The sequence below is a fragment of the Cavia porcellus genome, unplaced genomic scaffold (genome assembly GCF_034190915.1).
Source record: "Cavia porcellus strain 051 isolate PalLab524CR breed Dunkin Hartley unplaced genomic scaffold, mCavPor4.1 scaffold_7, whole genome shotgun sequence".
Taxonomy (NCBI): Eukaryota; Metazoa; Chordata; class Mammalia; order Rodentia; family Caviidae; genus Cavia; species Cavia porcellus.
The window spans coordinates 62,744,188-62,764,275 of record NW_026947490.1 but is presented as its reverse complement, the minus strand read 5'-3'; the positions used below and the strand labels follow the sequence as shown (position 1 = coordinate 62,764,275).

At 36.9% G+C, this 20,088-nt stretch overlaps 1 protein-coding gene across 4 annotated transcripts in view; it reads right to left on the bottom strand.

Annotated features, from left to right (window-relative positions):
- The window catches only part of Mpp7 (MAGUK p55 scaffold protein 7), a 211,763-nt gene that overhangs the window by 6,173 nt on the left and 185,502 nt on the right, over positions 1-20,088 (bottom strand). For all 4 annotated transcript variants that reach the window (XM_063253710.1, XM_013151266.3, XM_063253711.1 and 1 more), the window contains 4 exons: positions 11,412-11,492; positions 5,189-5,282; positions 3,955-4,063; positions 2,584-2,727 (listed from right to left, as the gene is read on the bottom strand). In XM_063253710.1, the coding sequence (XP_063109780.1) occupies positions 2,584-2,727; positions 3,955-4,063; positions 5,189-5,282; positions 11,412-11,492 (428 nt within the window). The remainder of the gene's footprint in view (positions 1-2,583; positions 2,728-3,954; positions 4,064-5,188; positions 5,283-11,411; positions 11,493-20,088) is intronic.

Sequence of the window (20,088 nt, the reverse complement as noted above, 5' to 3'; positions counted from 1 at the left end):
AGAAACAATCTGCTGGAAGAGAAAATAGGTAGAACACTTGAAGACACAGGTATAGGCACAGACTTCATGAACAAATTCCTGACTGCATGGGAAAAACTACAAAAAATCAGCAACTGGGATCTCATCTTATTAAAAAAGCTTTTGCACAGCAAAGAAACCACCAACAGAGTAAAAATACAAACCACAGAGAGGGAAAAAATGTTTGCCAGCTGTTCTGCAGACAAATGACTACTATTCAGAACATATAAAGAACTCAAAAAAATCAGAGCTCCCAAATTTAAACACCCAGTCCAAATATGGGCATCTGAGATGAATATATACTTCTCAAATGAAGACATATGAATAGCAAACAACTATATGGGAAAAAATGTTCAACATCCCTAGTCACTGAGATTGCATCTCAGTCCAGAAAGAATGCTGTTATCAAGAAATCAGCCAGTAACAAAAGTTGTAGGGCTCTCACTGCTGGTAGGAATGTAAACTGGTACAACCACTGTAGAAAATCAGTGTGGGGATTCCTCAAAAAAACTAGAACTAGAGGTCCCATTTGACTCATCTATTGCCCTTCTTGGTATCTTCCTGAAAGAATTAAGTGCATCAACACCCACGTTTACAGGAGCACAGTTTGAAATAGCTAGATCTTGGAAATACCCCAAATGCCCATCACCTGATGAATGAGTAAAACAGATGTGGTTTCTTTATACAATGCAGTACTACTCAGCCATAAAGATGAAGAAAATATGACATTGCTAGCTATATGGATGCACCTTGAGACCATACTCTTAAATGAAACAAATTGGACAAATGTTTAAATATCACATTGTCTCTCTGATGTGAGAAACTAAAAGCCTAAATAAGAACCAAAGTATATGACAGAGATTGTTAAATAGGAAGAAATTCTTCTAAAGAAAAGGGAAACTAGGAAGAGGGGAGAGGGAAGAAGAAAGTGAAAAGAAAAAATGAGAAAAAGAGGATAAAATGGAAACAAAGCTTTGTAAATAAGTAGGGGGAAGAGGTTGAAGAGCAGAGGGGAATGGGAAAAAAGATGAATCAGGATATATCATGTACAGATACACATTCCCTATGGTGAGTGTAATCATTCTGTACATCTAAATGGTACCAATAAACTTAATGATAACTTTAAAAAAAGAGACAAGGAAAAGGAACAAAATAAAACAAACAGGACTGCTAGCCACTAACTTATTACATGAACATGTTTTTATTAAAATAGCTATCAGAGAGAAAGAATGGTTTACTTTGGTGGTCTGACTGTTTGTGCTTATTCACAGGAAAGCATTTATCACACAAACTATGTTTTCAGACCTGGATACAGTCTGGCAGGGATGGATACACGCTCCTCCTCCACTGGTCACTACAGGGATTTTAGGAGCCATTGCAGGCTACATTTAGACACCAGGAGGTATTTGAGCTGACTACAAAACTCAAGATTTTGTAAGTATATATGTAAGTGAGAATGAGTCAAATGCTAAGATACAGTATCATTTATTATCTTCGTGGATAAGCCTTTAAAACTATAAATAATATGATAGCTCTTCACATTATAAGAGATGATCTAAGTTCATATTTTAGTGTTACATGATTTCATAACAAAAAAATTTTTTGTGTCAAGAGCTTTCAGTCACTAATATCACATGACAGTGTCTACTCCACACAAATATATATTGTCAGCATTTTAGAAAAAGATCAAATAGTGAGAATCAAAAACATGATCTCTACTGCTTTGTAACCATAATTAAGTTCATAGATTCATACTGACTGAGGATAAACATAAGCTAATTAAGAAGAGGGAAAAAAAGCTCTTATTTTTGATCCAGAGGTAGAATACATTACCTTGAGACGACTGAAAACAGACAAACAAAAAAATGAAAGGTCTTGTTTGAAGCCATGGGTATTAACACACTGTCACCAGTTCCAATTAACACTGATCAGAAATACAAACACCGCTGAACTAAGCCTTTGCCCAAAATAGTACCTTTTCTTTTTACTGTGTTAAATATGATTGCTGATTCCAGGAGATAAAGCACATTCTTACAGTTTTTATTTAGATTATTAACATTAACAGTAATTGATTCAGACATTTTTATCCTTAAAAATAAGCATCAATTTAGCCTAATTTATATAAATGTTTGGCTTAGAGAAATCTAGTGTATATGTATGTGTGTGTGTGTGTACATATATATTAATATGAAAATTAGTATTGAGTCAACTTACTCTGCAGAAGATCCTTTCAGAAGCACAAACAGGAACTGCAATGCAGTTGTTCAAAATAGGGGTACCCACCATGGGGAAAGAGTTGGTACCCATCAACAGGCACCAGTGTACCAGACAGTTTGCATTATGTAAGGATTATATAAACTCAAGATGTAAATTACTGCAGATTCTTTAGCTTCATTCAAGTTTTATTTAATTTCCAAATGAAAATATATGTCCTTAAATGCAACTGTGCTTGTTCAGGTTTTTGGACCACAATGTCACTTTTAATAGTGTACTCAAGTGGTTGCAGTTTGCAAACACACCTTGACACGATGCTTGGTGTGTTATTACTAAGGTCACTGTACTCACTGTAAAGGGCTTTGCAGCACCCTGGTCATCTCTGCTTGAAATAATCTTTGCATTTTTTCTTGTCTCTCTCAAACGCTCTATAGATGGAGGCTTTATAAATATCACATAGGGCTTAAATTCGAGTGTCCTTAAATGCTTCACAGTCTGTAAGGAAGAAAAGAAATTTCCTTACTTTTTAAAACCTGGTGAATTATTAAATTTTCTTTCTGAGGAGAAAATTCACTAAGGTCAGCAGGTCATTTGATATATTACTGTTCAATCAGTGTTTGACAAGTAAAGGCAACAAATATCCTTAAAAAGAAGCTGGAGACTGCATCTGGCATTTTAAAATGATTTGAAAACACCATCATTAATACTGAATGCACATGGATACAAATACCATGGAACTGACTTTAGATCAAATACCTAAAGAACGTGATGAAGTAAACAATCTCCTCATTCCACAGGGGTCCTTTCCCTTCCGCCTGCCCCTCCGCAGCCCTAATGGGATGCCCTGTTCTCAGCCCCACAGTTATGTCCTGTGTTCTGGAGGTAGAGGCAGATTCAATTCTGCCTCTGGGGACTCATTCCTGGTCAAGGTGACCACAAAGGATGAGAGCTGAGAGCGAGGGAGGTGGGAACTCAGCCCAGGACCTGAGCAGGGCCACCCCATTCAAGGCTGGCTCCAGAGTCGCCCTCCTGAAGAGGGGCACGGGCTCCCACAGATCTTTGTGGTTCCTGGAGTTTGTGCCATCTGAGCTTCCACTACCAGTGGAGGGAGACTCTGTGGCCATGGAGGGCCAAGATGATGCTGTGTGCTGGACACTATCTAGACAGTCAGCGGTATGACAAGGAACCCTCAAGCCAGGATGCTCACAGGAGTTCCCAGGGCAATGGCAAATCCACATGGCAGCTGTCACTGGGCTCTCATTTGGCTCAAGTCCTGGCCTGTGCCCCACATCCCTATAGGGCTTTTTACTTCTAGGATACATTTGGATATTAGGATATGTTGTCAGTCAAAGACGACTGACAATCAAAATGTCCTCTGGTAAAAATGATAATCACTTAATACATAACATGTAAAATATATTACATACACAATAACACACGTATAAATGTAGACTTTGTATACAAGAAGATAGTTTTTAAAATTATGGAATATGTAGAAACACCTAGGGGTCACTGTACTTAACTGAGGAGTTACATAAATCTTGGGGCTTTTTCCACTCTGCTTTTCTAATAATATAGGGTTTCTTTTTTTCCACCAAAGATGTCTCAAATTACACTGACATGAACAAACTTTAAATTCTCTATCTCAAGCCAAAATGCTCAACGGGAGTGCAGTAGATTACACAGGTCACAAGGTTACTGCACAGTAGGCCGTTTACTTACATGAGGCTGAACATCTAACAAGCAAACTTTGTTTTTAGCCAGGACAGATCGAACTGAATCTATACTCGTGCCATAGTAGTTGTTTTTATATTCACCATATTCGATGAACCTGTAGTGAATTAGAGAAGCATCAGAATCATCTGAGAATTAAAAAACATAGGTGGCAGGAAATAATTCATAGGTAAAAGATACTTGTGCTGAGCATGTGACTTTTATAGCTGTGTTTAATAAATAGGACAAGCACTTCAGCACATCGTTTTAAAAATTCTTCTATCTTCCATGTTCAAATCAGTAACACCTGCTTGTATTACACTTAAGAAGAAGGAAAAAAGTAGCCCAGTGGAACTGTAATGGTTTCCATCACCCGCTTTCTCAGAAGTAGTGCAATGCAATAAAACAGTGAATAAGGCAAACAATAGAAACTACTGAAATTTCACGACACACTACAGAGTAACCACACTCGGCTTCAGAATGCCAGGAGCTGGGTGGTGGCTGATGGAACCAGCACAGCTGATTATGTGCTATAAAAACACCATCACTGCACCAAACATAATGAAAGCATTTCGATGTTTCAATAAAATCCCACAATCCTGCATTAAAACACGCATTGCTTCTGATACCCTAAAATAGCCATGCTTAAGCACATGGCAAACTGGAGGGAAAAATGTAGAGCTAGCTAGGGAAGGGGATGTGCACAGGATAAGAACTTCATCCAGGGTTGAAGCAGCCATGTGAGAATGAGGGTGTGTGTGTGTGTGTGTGTGTGTGTGTGTGTGTGAGAGAGAGAGAGAGAGAGAGAGAGAGAGAGAGAGAGAGAGAGAGATCCAGCAATATATTATACTGCCCCCTACCTTTTAAAATAAAATTCTAGCCAACCTAAATGTTAAGATTAAGTTAGTGGGAAGGACAGAAGTCATGGCAAAGCGATAGCCAGCACAGGTTGCAAAAGATTTGCTAAACCAGCAATGGCAAACTTTGTTAGACCTTTCCGGGCCCTAAGTGCCACCACTACTGTGAACACCTCATGTAACAGAAATGCAGTAATCTGTGGCTTATTTACAAATCAAGGTAAAGACTGGTAACAATTACTGCGTTTATCACTTTTATACATTTCAAATATGACAAAACACTTTTTAAAGGGAGAAGAACCCTGCGTTGTCTAAAACCGAATGTACAAACACATGCTTAGAAACCAACAGTCACGTGAAACATCTACAACATTTCCACCACGTACTTGTTATTTTGCACATCTGTCTCAAACAAGTGCTTGGAAATGAAAATATACTCAACACCATCACTCTCCTGGCTTCTTCTTGCTCTCGTGGTATCTGTGATTTAATAAAAAAGAATTCAGAGAAACCCACATTAGCCCCCTGAAAGAAAATATTATAAAAAGAACTCATCAAGTATATCTGAATCGGTTTTCTTTTAATGGATTTAAAACCTTGAGAATAGGTAAATTAGCTAATAAAATATGTTAAACTGTTATGAGCACAGATTTTCCACTGTTATTAAAATTGGAAGGCAGATTTAAATTCAATTGTATTGTCTGAAGCCTCTTTATTATAATTAAATACAAGTGGCATTGTAAATCCTTCAGGAAGAACTGCTTCTTTTGCAGTTATGCTTATTATCTTACTTACTGATCTTTATTCTTTCAAGCAATCTTTTGACCACTAGGTTGCAAAGTTAGCTGAAATTATTTTGCTGTCTTCCTTGTATGATACATGGTAGTCTATGTTTGGTGCTCCAAAATGCAGTTATTAAATGCATTTTAACTTTATGAAGTTATAAACAGCATCTAATTAGAACATAATTTAATTTCCATACTTTCAGGAGTTTTACCTCATTAATTAGTGAAGAGGGCTGTGAATACAGGGTTATTTGACAATAAAAATAACAGTAACAATGTAACTGAAAGAGTAAAATGGATCTTTAAAATTAGATTTTTTTTATTCTAGGGATAAGCCACTTCTCCAAACTTCTAATGCTCTAGTCCTCATCTGTCAGCCCAGTGAATGGACAGAAGAGAACAAACTAGCTCTCTGACTGAAAGGCTGTGCAGGGCTCCTGGACATCAGATCCTCTTCAGGTGTGCCCAGTGGGGAAGGAGCAGAGAACGTGGGTGGAAATTTCCCTTGTCCACTGCCTTCCTGTATTCCTGTCCTCTTGCTTGCAATAAAAACTTGCAAACCTAAATAGAGGGCACTGGATTAGAGACAAAGGCCTCTTTGTCTCCTTTGGAGCTAGCTTTGAATAAACTGTTTCCCCACCAAGGACTGTCACCCATGTTCGTGGGTAGCAGCGAGGAGGGGGAGGGTATGACATCACCCAAGAAGTTTCAGTACTGAGTCTGTCCAGTGGGAAACACACCTCGGCCCACTGGTCTAGTGACTAGTGGAATCCAAATCACCCATCTAAGCACTCTGAAATAAGTCAAACAGGCAGATTGTGAAAGGAGAGTCAGATAGGGAAAGGATTTAACTTCATCTTCCTGTTAGCTCCGCTGCTAGGGCAGGGACCATCACAGGCACCATGCATGATGGAACACACTGCCACCCTCCAACAGAAGCCCAGACTTTTTGGTGAAGAAAATCAGGAATGAAAAAAGCTCCTGTGTGTTGAAGTGTGTGGTGGATCTAGGAAAGAGAAACGCTTAAATTCTGTGCACAAACCAACATTAGTCTAAGAACAATAACACCTGCCCTTATATTAATAGTTCAGATTCAAACTTGCATAGCAAAGATTTTAAGTTCTAGACTTGGAAGAGAACTGAGATTAGAATACACAAGTATTAGCTGGGCACAGTGTGCACACCTGAAATCCCAGTGACCCAGAACACTGAGGCAGGAGACTGCAAGTTCCAGGCCAGCCTGAGCAGTTTAGGGAGAACACACATCCAAATTAAAAAACAAAAAAGATGCTTGAACTGAATGGAAACATGAGTTTTTAACAGAAAAACAGACACTATAAAAAACAAAGTGGAAAATTTAGAACTGAATAAAACAGTATCTCACAGAAATAAATCACTACACGGGGTTAGTAGCCAAATGCAGATGAAAGAAAAGAATCAGTGAACTTGAAGACAGATCAATAAAAAAAATTACATGATCTGGAAAACAAAGAGGAGAAAGATTGAAAATAACAATAAAACTCCAGAGATCTGGGTGCAAATACAGAAATATCCACCGTATGTGTAACTGGGAGACATGTGACATGGAAGGGAAAAAAGGAATTGGTTAAAAATTATATATTTAAAGAAATAATAATCTTCATACTGCTAAATTTGGTGAAAGAAGTAAAGCTTCAGATTTTTAAAAGCACAGAAAATCTCAACAAGTTAACTTCATTAAAAACATGATTCTAGTGAAATAATAAAAGCCAAAGATGCATAAAAATTTTAGCAACATATAAGAAACACAGTACATTTAAGGGGATGTTTCACATGACCACAGATTTCTTATCATAGATCATAAAAACAAGACATTAATATACTGAACGTACGGAAGGAAGAGATCTATTAACCAAAATATCTACCAGGAAGAGAGACAAGATAAAACTAATAAAAACAGATGAGGAAAAACTAATAGAATCTTCAGTAGATTGTTCTAAAAGAAATATTTGAGGACACATACCAAAACAAAACCCATTTTGTATAACTAAACTACACTAATGAACAGTAATATAAAAATACAAAATACTGTTTAAAAAGGAATATTCAAGGGAGTATTTTAGGATGAAGAGAAATGATGTTAAAAACTTGTATCTTCAGAAATGAAAGAATAAGTAGTTGAGTAAATTATGCTTTTTTCCACTTAAATTCATCAAAATAATTATGTTTAAAGTAAATGTTACACTGTCTGGTAATACTGGATATAATTGCCAGTAAATGAAAATATATTCAATAACTGCAAAAAAATATTGAGGCAGAGATAATAATCTTGTTTGCAATATTTCTGTATTTTACGTGACACAACACAAAGGAAACTCCAAAAAGACTATAAAAGGTTAGATATGCAACTTTAATCCATAATATAACCACTACAAAATTAATGTAAACCAGAGTTGAGAAGTAGATTGAACTGAAATACTAAAAAAAGTTCAGAAAATCCAATATAGGCAGAAAAAAAGAAAAAGGAAATACAGAAAGGACAAACAGAAGATAAAAAATGTTTAAATTAATTTTCATAATTCAATGTACGCTTATACAGCCTATGTAGTCCCAATTAAAAGGCAGAGATTTACAGAATGAGTAAAAGAGCAAGACCTTACCTGGTACATGTCTGCCTGAGAGTCTATAATATAGTTTATAATTCAGTAAATACATAGAGAATATACCATATAAACAGCAACCCTAAGAAGACTGCGTAATGGTAAGCTCCCTTTGAAAACAGTCTGGTAGTTTCTTTAAAATCTTAAATCTATAATCTTGACTGTTCTCCTATGTATTTGCCAAAGAAAACAAGAAAAAAATGTCCATCAAAAGTTTTGTACTCAAACTACACCATAGTCTGTTTATTTGTAGCAACCAAAATTACCTTCATGAGAAACCACAGAAAATAATTAATAGCTACGGTTGACCAAGGGCTCCCAAAGTTCAGACTACACAGATTTTGGAATTCATTTGATATCAACTATAATACTTTTCGTTAACTACTTTGCAACCACTTATGTCCAAGGATTAGCAGCCCTTTAAATACTGTGATGTCTACATGATGACTCTTTGCAATAGGGACTGTGTACACGACAGCGATTTCGTAAGAGCATGTTGTCTAGTGATGTTGGAGCCAATTTAGCTTCTGTAGGCTCAAATGATGACACCGCCTAAAAACATATTTTGCAGGATGTAGCCTGTTGTTTAATGATGTTTGAGCTTTTCTTTAAAAAAAATTCAAGTGAAATAATTATAGATTCAAAAATAGTTACAAGAGAGCACAGAGGGCCTCTGTGCATCACAGCTCAGCTTCCTGTTAAGATTTATTTAGCTATCAGTGTTACTGAAATCAGGAAATCAACATCAGCAAATTATAGTTAACTAAACTGTTAAGTATTTTACTTGAACATTCAAAAACCTGAGTAAGATAAACAGAAAAATTCACACGCAAGTCACGTGAACACATTTAGGTGTAGCTTGACAAATTTTTGCAAATCAAACCCGCCCGGGAAGCCAACACTCTTAGCAAGAAGTTTTCTGCCAACCTTTGGATCATGGCTTGGGTTCCCTTTCCAGACCACCTCCTCCAAATTTCTCACAGTACATAGTACTGTTGATGTTCTGTAATTTAAAAATACTCATAATACACATTTATAATACTTGACTGTGCGAATATAGCACAATACATCATAATTTGCTCATCCATTCTTCTGCTGACAGCACTAGAGTATTTATAATTTTGAGCTCCTGGGCATAATGCTTTAAAGAATACCCAAATACATGGCTTTTGGTGAATGTAAACACGCATTTGTGTTGGGTTTATAACTGGGAATGAAATTGCTGGGTCATAGAGTGTGTATTTATGCAGCTTTAGTAGATATACTTACTGAGTTTTCCAAACTGTTTATTTATACTCTCATTAGTAATGTACAAGAGTTCCATGGGTCCACATCTGTTTCATTCTACCTACCACAGTGGATATTTTATGTTTTAGAAGAGAGAATTATAGACTAAAGTATAAAACAGAATAGCAGCATAATCCAAGTAGACATTTTTATCCACAATTTCAGAGTATGTCCAAGGTATTTTACAAAGAAAAAAAACCTGGAAATTCCAGAATTGCTCTTAAGATGTATTCTTCTTGAATTAATCAAATTATCCTTAGTTGATGCTATGGCTATGTTTTCTAAATGTGCCAAATACTGTGAATTCTCTTAGATACTTGCTATAGATACAGAGTCTGGGGAATCTTTCCTAAAAACCCAAGGGAGTTCTTATTATCAGGCAAGCCTAGGAAATACTGCTGTATCAGAATTGTTAATGTATATAAGTAACTATTCTCAGGATTTGTTCACAGAGTTCAAGCCTTTCCAGATATTGTCAACTTTTCTAGTAATTTTGGAGGTATTACCAGACTGGTTGGTAAGCTGAGATCAAAACATTTTGTTCTAGGACCCTCATTAATACCAAAACCATCATAGGAGGTAAGGCTACATTTGATAGATAATCTTACTAATATTCATCATCTTCAAAGGTCAGTTTTACTGTTCACTAGATTCTATAAAGAATCTGTAATTGAAAAGATTCCTAGTGTCACACAAAAGAAAGCATCCAAAAAGTGGAGTCACAAAACTTGATTTCAAATTCAAGTGCAACTACCATCTCTGGAACCCTGTGAAAAGCATAATACCCTTTTTACCTGTTTCCTTCTCTACAAAATAGAGAAAGTATCACCTATCTTTACACTGTTGACCATGCCACATAAATTAAGATGAACAAAGGAAATCAATATGTAATAGGAAATTAACAAATTATCTTTCCTTTTGTAATCTTCCTTTGCAGAAATTTCCAGGTTTCTAGGTAACCACTAACCAGTTAAGAGTAACTTTAATTTGTACTGATTACCTGTATATAGAAATTCAACTTTTGTTTGAAAAAAAAACTAAATTAAAGAAAAAAAAAGAAAGAAACTGTAATTCCACGTTTTCCAGAACCAGTAGTTCTGTAACTTATGGCCGAAAATGATTATAAAAAATAATTTGGGAAAATGTAGTAACAAGAAGGAATTTGAGGTAATAGAAAACCGTAATTTTAAAATGAAGTTGATCTCTTCCAAAACTGAAGAACATTGCTAACGGCAATATACAAATGATTTTTTAAAAAAACAATACTAAAACCACTTGAAAATGCCAACATTTCAATTTAGCGTTTGAGACAGCTTTCTAACATCAACATATTAAGCAGTCAAATGGCATTTATTCTGGAGATCACAATGTTTCCAGCATCGTATTTCATTTGTAAAAACGCCTATGAAAACCGCTTACATAAAAATAGATCTAATTCTGTGAACTGAAAAGAAGTCCACGTGTTTGGGCTACATGGCCGTGAAAAGCCATTTAACATAACCTGTCAATTATTACATGCAAAAGGTAGTTAAGAAAGGTTCCTGTTATTCCAAGCCTTCTTTAAACTGTCTGTGGTTTGATCCTTCTACTTGTAAAACTGATGAAAAACTGGAAAACATTAGCATGTATTTTACAAAATAGCATAGTGAGACTTTCACTCCTAAGGAAATTTGTAAATGGTGAGTTGATGTCATCCATGTATCAAAACCCATCTTAAAAACCTAACCTCTGCAGTTAACAGAGATCCCTAAGGGCAAATCCCTTAAACTAGAGTACCACAGCAGGCACTTCATGGGGTAACCTGGAAGGAGAGTGCTTAAGGCACTGTCTGGCACTGAATGGGCTCAGTAGGAACCGAGTGGAGGAATCAGAGCAGTACTGAATGGGTTAAAACTCACGGGGCACTGTCACACCGTAATGCTGTGTGTCACTGATCAGCAGCTTCCGCTTCAGTTCATTCAGCCCAACTCCAACAGGACCTGGAAAATGGGAGAGCATAAGTTCCTTACCAAACAAAACATATTCCACACTGCTGCAAATGACATGAATCCCTAAAAACAGACTGAGGACAGGGATCCGATCTCACATGCCACGCCAAAGAGGTGATACCTACTCAATTTGTAGATAAAAACAACAATAGCAACAGCTGGAATTTCTTTTGCTGCTTACTTTTTGAGACAAGGTGTTAACTGTGTAGTTCAGGATGACCTTGAACTCACTATGTAGCCCCGGCTGGCCTCAAACTCACAGCAATCCTCCTGCCTCAGCCGCTCAAATGCTGGGATTACAGGCATGCGCCACCACGCTTGGCTTCTTTTGTTGCTTTTTAACTTTTAAAATTTAAATCCCTTGACAATCTTAGAAATGTTTTAAACATAATCATATCTGGATATATTAACAAGTAATGAGTCTAAAAATCATGTGCAAAGAATTATAGCCTAGAAAATAATTTCAATTTTAAAGTTTTACATCTTAGTGAAAGAAAGTCTTTGACTATTTTTGATGCAAATTCAAATTATGCATATTTAATTTGCAAAACCACATTTACCTTTGTTGAGACCTTCTACACTATACTACTACCCTGCATTTTCCACACTGTGTTACTGCACTTTATTTTCAGGTGCTCCTTAAGCATTTGAAAACATGCACAGACCTTAAACATTTAAATCGATCACTGCATAAATACTGATCACCTAAATGAGCAAGGCATATGGTAAATGTTATGGTAATAAAAGATGACAAATGAAATCTGTTTTCAAAGAAAGTAACTGGTTGATTAAGATACTGGGCCCAAACGGACAAGGAATGGTTTCAAACCCAAGGCTGAAGCCAGAAGTTAGAAGGGCTCAAGTCCCAAATAGTCCTCATCCCTTTTCCATCTTAAAGCATCTCTCAACTCTGCCATCAGGGTCTGTGTAAGGACAGGATGGTGCAATGAGTGGAACGCAGGCTACAGGCCCCGCTGTCCTGAGCTTCCCTGTGCTGCTCCTGCCCCGGGGACACTGGTCAGGGGGAAGTCCCAGAGCCCGATCCGATGCCACTCTCATTCTAACTGTGGCAATGCTCTCTCTTGGTTGGAAGGAACAAGATAGGCACCAAGCCTAGCACAGAGCTCAGGTACTGGACTGTGCATTCCCTTGCTTATGGTCTCTTCTTACTGCCCGGGGGGTCAGAGCAATCTTTAAAAAGAATAAGGTTTAATGTCAGGCATGATCAAGGTGGGTGGAGAGCAGGGCAGGCATTCTGGGTGGAAGGAGATCTGAACAAAGACGAAGAGGCAGACATTTGGGACTGTGATTTTCTCCGTTACTGCCACTTCTATGTTTCCTGCCTCTGTATACAAACACCTGTTACCCTGTGTTCTTTCACTACTGTTAGATTCCAATTCTCCAGCAACTTGCCCTTGTTCTCGAAGATAATGGCTCTCAACGTTTCTTTATAATACATACTTGATAATATCTTGAAGTGGAACTCACAGCCCATAAAACTTACTGACACATACTGTTGCCCTCTTCAAAGTAATGTATTCCCTTAACAATAATATATGAAAGGCAGAACATAGTTTGGAATGAAACAATCTGTATTTCAACATGGAAATGTACAGCATTATTAGAGCAGAAAAATATCGCAAAGGCAGATGTTTTAACAAATAAGTATGAATTTAAAAGATCATAAGCCATTCTGTGCAAGAAAGTATGGGAAAATGAAAGAACAGAGGAACAGGTAATTATAGAACTTCATCTGGTATGTGGAAGCACAGATAACTGGGAAGTAGAGGAGTGACCAGAAGGATTAGGAAGGGGACCAGGGAAGGGAGGAAAGAGCAGGAAATGCAGACATGATCAATGCACAGCAAATGCATGTACAGAAATATCACAGGGAAAGCACTAACCTGTGCAATTAATATATTAATGATTACAAGGAAAAACCATATAAAAATAAAACCCGTGACACGGGACAGTGCTTCAGCGTTGCAGAAAGCTTTCCCATCTTGAAGCCCCATCGCATGTGACGTTGGCTTTTCAGTTCCTGAAGGTCTAGCCCAACATTTGGGGTGGGGGAGAGAGTAGAAGGGGTTGGGAGGGAGGAAGAATCCTCGTGAATAGTTCAAATGCTCCCCTGTGGGCAGTGCCACCCTGGTGAAAAACAGGGCTCAAAGATTAGCACCTGTTCCTGTCTTTCCCTCACCTCAATTGCTGCCATTACCGTGGGGAGCCCATGAGGGGCTCCCTTCAAAACACTAGCCTCCTCCCACCAGGACATCTCAGCCTTTCTGTACCGTGTACAAAATCAAATACTCGTTCTGTGACAGGGTCATATGGGCTGCATTTTATGACCCACACTTGGGGGAGCTCTCACCTCCTCACTTGGTGCTGTTTAAGAGTCTTCCACTCCCTGCAATGCGACAGGCTCTCCTTCGGGTCATACCCTCACTGTACAAGGCTTGCATTTCCAAAAACCCTCCTGCCTTCTCTTCAGTATTAAAGTCAAGAAGAACTGTCAAATTTCTGTAGTGTGAATGGCAGATCTTATCCCACCCCAGGGAAAAGTTTATAGATAGCTGGGCAGTGTTATAGCAGGAAGGATTGAACTTATGTCTGTACTTCAAATCTTAAGTATTTCTCACTTGTTTAGGATTCAGTTTAGAGCCACCTTAATGGAATTTTCCCTGTTATCAAGTCTGATCTTATTTATCACCTATTTCACGGCTGGTAAATTATACATCTTCATTAGGTAACTGATTTGGTCATTTTTTTTTCCCGCCCTGGGATAAAATCCAAGGTGTGTCACATAGTAGTAGCCAGGCACCCTACCAGAGGGCTACATACTGGCAGATAGCTTATCTAAATTACATGATAATTATGTCATCATGGAAGTAAAGCTCTTTGTTGAATAAAACATAGGAATGGGAGATAAAAACATCTGTACATAAACACCTTTAGGGGACAGTTAGGTACTGTGTTTATCAAGGGAAAGAGAGAAGCTGGTGGAGCTCACACTTGAGTTTGGCTCTGTCTTAAGGTAGGGAAAAGCAGGGGGCATGATGATGAATTTCCTCTAGATAGCATGCATTTAAGAAAAGGAAAGCCGCTCCCCACACTCAGACAAGGATTGTAAGGCTTCCTTGTGAATGTACTCTCATCAAGGGAAAACCCAAGATAGTAGGATCAGATGAGATCCCCCAAGCAGAAGAGAAAAAAGACAAGCACTGAGTGCCAACAATACGCTAGGCACCTCATCAAGGCTTATGTATTTTATCTAGTTTAAAGATATAAATGGTCTGGTGGGTTCTAAAACATAATTGCTAAAATAAATAAGAAATAAACGAGAAATATAAATGACACTACAATTGAATTAGCCTCTATGTACTGATGCAGCAGATCCAGCTATATATGCTCAAAACAAGTAAATAAAATACTTAAACATAAATAGAGGCTCCTGCCCTGTCACCTCCCATCTGCCCAGGAGACACAGGACTCAAGGAAGTACATAAATTAAACATTTCTTTAGTAGATCTCAGCTCTGGAAGGCACTTTGCTGAGTACCTAGCATTTTCTTATTTCATCTATTACCCAAGTCAAAAAAACTCCAGTAATTTATTTTAACTCTGGGGAAGAAACCAAGTGCATTCATTTAATAAGAAAAAGCTCACCATCTCTACTGTGATATTCTTCAATTCTGACCACATGCAGTTTGGACCTTGTGTCATATCTCTTACATTCCAAAGAAAGAGCTCACATGAAAACACATTCATGGGATCATGTGTTCATGTGCCAACAAGCTCAGTGGAAATAATCTTGTTTGGAAACTTTTCCCCAGATTTGGTAATTCTAAATCATTACCTTCAAAGATAGAAGGGTTCTTATAAAAAGATTTGAAGTACAGACATAAGTTCAATCCTTCCTGCTATAACACTGCCCGGCTATCTATAAACTTTTCCCTGGGGTGGGATAAGATCTGCCATTCACACTACAGAAATTTGACAGTTCTTCTTGACTTTAAAAGAATACAACTTAGGTCACATCTCTCTCCTGTATCCTCCTCCTATGGTCAGGCATACATTCTCAATATTTTTAGTTGGTATTTAGAATCCAAAATCTATTTATACTACAGGTGATTTAGGGATGTCAACTGAGGTTCAATCTTATGTTGACACAACAGGGTGGATTCATTTCATCCTTCAATACATTTTTACCCCAACAGGTGAAATACATTTGTATGTACTCAGAGAAGTAAATACTTTAAGGTACATTTTTCAGGGTGCTTGCAAATGATAAGCAGAAGCAGAGGACAGAATCCACATAGCACATGGTTAGGGTGCAGACAAGAGCTTTGGAATAACAAACAGGTGAGGTCTCTTCATGCAGCAGGCACTGCTACAAGGTTTACATACATCCTTACTAACTCTCAAAACACCCCTAAAATAAAAGTATCATTACCTTCATTTCACAGATGAGAACACTGAGACAATGAAAGGTCAGGTAATTTTCTGAAGGTCACACATCTGGAATGTGGCTTAGCTGGCATCCAAAATTCCGTCTGTCTGACTCAAAATGTCTGCATTTTTTCCACTCAGCATATGATTTTTCAGAAGAATGTCAATAAAACCGTGGTCTCAGGTACCAGGTGCTGCACTATTTATGGCATGGCCTGTAACTCTGCAGACACTTTTGTGCCTTTCCAAGTTGCCCACACTTCAAATAACTGCAACTACCTGTGCTTATGCAATTGGCAGAGACTGTGGCTATGGAAAAAGAGAGAAGTCAAATCTGTTGAGCTCAAAACTCATTCAGTGCAGAATCTCTGACAATGCTAAAATAAATTTAATTTAGATGATACACATCTATCAAGCCTGGGCAGTATACACTGGAGCCTGTCTGGTAAGATTGTTCATTCAGGACTAAGAAAAATCAAAAACAATGATAGGTCAATAAAAGCCAAACAAACAAAAAGAAAAGCACACTTAAAAATTGTTTGAGAGTTTATTAATTTGGAATATGGGCAGCAAACTAATATTGATGTGCTTACCAGGTTTGAAAAGAGAAGAAAAGAATGCTCATGGTCAAGCCAGAAATGTAAATACCTGCTGCATTCTAAAAAACCTACCTAAGAATTTACAATATCACATTGCAAAGAAAAAATAAGGCCATGTACATCAGTCCCTATTAGAAGTTCCTGGGAAAACATGTATCAACAGGATATCTTGTGTCTCTCTTAGATGAAGCTTTCTCTCAATAAATTCTTCCTACTCTTAACAAAACAAAACAAAAAAACTTTACATTTAAGATAATTGTCAAATACTAAGACCGAACTTTATCTTACCAAGAAAGAAAAAAAATACACATACTTTCTCAGATTTCATTTATACAGAAAAATTTAGACATAGATGCCACCTTTCCAATTGACTCCTAAGTCTAACAACATTATTACCTGTTGGTCCAAGAAACTGAGATGAATGTTTCCAATTAGCTCACTATTCAATTTGATTTTAATCTACTTATCCCATAAAATGTTTAAGTGTTTATTATCTATAAAGAACCCTTTTGTATGGACATGTGTATTCAAGTACTATACCTTCAGAATTAATTTCATAGTTGCTACAGTTTTTCAATTTATAAATATCGTCTGAAAAAATACCTATTTTTTTTTAACCTGAAACATTTACAACCGAAAAACAAAAAATCCGTAAAAAGCACAGAGGCAATAAACCTATGCCCAGGGAAAAGTTTTCAATCATTGTAAGTGCATCGAAAGAATGCTGTAAAATATCAGTATGGTGTTCTTGTACTAAAAAGAATAGCTTAGGGGCATGCTGGAGCACTGTACTTTGGTGCTTGCTTATTTATTAGAATAGATACTGAGTAAATATTTACTATAACAAAACTATTGTGAAAATAATTTTACTGAAGTCAGTGAAATGTGGCATATACTTTTAAAAAGATACATAGTCTAAAGGATGGGCATACAGTAATTTTTACTTATAAGTGTCTAAAAGAAGTTAGGTATGGTTTTTCTTAAGGCTGATGAGCATCAAAATGAATTTAACAATTTCAATATGGGTGGTGGCATTTTGCACATGAAAAGGTAATCATGACCTAGCACTACTCATGTTTTCTACTGATTTTTGTAGATTTTGGTACAAACATAAAAGTGTATGCCATTTTACCCAGAAAGCTATTGCCAGGGATATAGCGTTTATTGTATGTCCACCTTGAGTGTACCTATTCTGCTTAACACAAAAATTCTTCCTCACTCCCTACAGACATTTTTATGATATTGGCCAGAGATGATATTCCTTTTACTGTCCAGAGAAAAATATCAGAACTACTAGAATCTGGAATAAATATTCAAACCTTTTTGTAACCTGAAAAAAATACTTATCCTTGTGATTTATTGCAAGGTAAGTCAAATGAAATCTCTAGGTATCCCTGGATCAGACACATGTCATAAAAAGTCTACTTATCATACTGTAGCAGTACTAGTTTGCTGCTCTAGGCATAAAATAGCAACAGCCTGGCTATTATATTTGACCCACAATCATAGAAAAGCACATTAGTGGTGGTTAGATTTTTGTGTTGCAGGGTGACAGATCTGTTTATAAAACTAAATTTAAAATTTCCTTGGAATCAAATTATATAAAAAGTACAGCTATTTAGCAGTTCATAACAGGCCCTGACAGGGTTCAGATTTTCTTCCCTGTATGGCTTTCACAGTGGAAGAAAAAGGTTATGAATGGAGGATCTATTTGCAATGCGAAGGCATGAAGAGGAAGGAGAAGGAACAGGAGAATGGAAAAGGAAAGGGAAACAAAGCAGCTGGAAAGCTGGTTGAAGGAGCATCCTTTTTTCCAAAGCCACTATGGCCCCATACGTCAGACTTAAGTACTCGTCTCTTTTATGCTGAGCTATGACAAGAGTGAAGTAAAATTACACTGTCAGGACACCATGGGCCACTCCTCCTTGGTAAAGCGTAAGGGGACAGGTAACTTCTGTCGGAATCTACTCAGCGTGACCACCATTATCCCTGGATTCAACACCATCTTCTCCTGGTTCAAACTCTCTATTCCCCTTAACCTTTGCCCATTTTCTTCCCCAAGCACTCAGCACCTTTACCAACAAGAACCCTTATCTTTCATTTATTAGGAATGTTTTTGATACACCTTCTCCAACAGCATGAAAACAGCTTATGGGCAAAAGTATTAGTGTTGTTCACTAATGAACTCCTCTATTCAGAACACAGCAGGCATTGCAAAATACCTGGAGGCAGATATTAAAAAAAAAAAATCAGAGAGTGAACAGAATTGTGATTTATGCCCAAAAATTAATTCTGCATATAAATAAGAGACCAAAGGCATAAAAAGCCAACTGTGTGTCTTATAAAGATAGTATTTTCCTCTTCTGTACAAGGATTATAATTTTAAATCTATCTCACACTCATAAATTTGATTATGACTTTTGGTTTTATAGTTATCTATATAAAATCCTGCAGAGCAGATTAATTCCTATAACCCTTCAATCAAAGTTCAACAAAAGCAATGGAAATTTTAAGAGACAAGTTAACATTCATATCTAGTTTTGAGTACTTTGTTCTCTGCTTTATGTGGGAAACTTTGTGCTACACCCTAATTTTTTTTTGGAAAAATGATGACAGTCTTATAAATGTCTATTTATTCAAATTATCTTTTCAGGCAGCATATAACACTCAGCACAAAGGGGGGCAGCAAAGAACTTAATGCTTAAGTTAGAACTGCAAAATACACAAAGATTTATTGTCAGTTTCCTCTTCTGCCTCATAACCAGACAGAACAAGTCACAAATTGTCTGAATATCCACAAGATGAATTTTTACTCTCGTTTTGGCTTAAGCCATGAAAAGTGTTTTAGTAGTGTTTTAACATCAAAGCACTCTTTTTGTTCCTGCCCTCTGCCCCACCCTCATTATCTGACTTCATTACTTTAGTTTGAAAACAAAACCTGTTATGTAGGAATATATACTTCATGCCTGATGTTTAGTTTTAACACATTGTTTAGAAACTATTTTAAATAAAGGAGGGACTCTAAGACAAAATACCACCGGTCTCTTTCATTGGCTAAAATAGGGCTCATGTTTAACATATTTACAAATTAAGGGAAAATTAAGTACCCCTGACTAATATTCCAAGTCTTCTATTGCCATATATGGTAACAACTTGGCTTTTATTTCTTGAACATTAGATTCAGGAATAAAAATTATGTAATGTTATAGTAATAACACAAAGAAAATAATACTCATTACCTCCCTAAGTACAAACATTCATGTAACAATTTGAAAGGAAATATTTCTCCATTGCTTTTGTAAACACCAGGTAGAAACAATTAGACTGGGGGAAGACTACACTATTTACAGTGTTTCTGTCTTCCTTTATGTGCTGGTGGAGGCAAGGGAATATATCTCAAATAAACTTTTTTACACAAGCATGAAAAGTAAACAGTTAATTCAGGAGCAATGTAGAATGTTCCAAATATGTGTCCCATGCTTGATTACCTCTACCAGATGATAAATCGCTAAATTATGTAATTCATGAGTGTTTTGAACA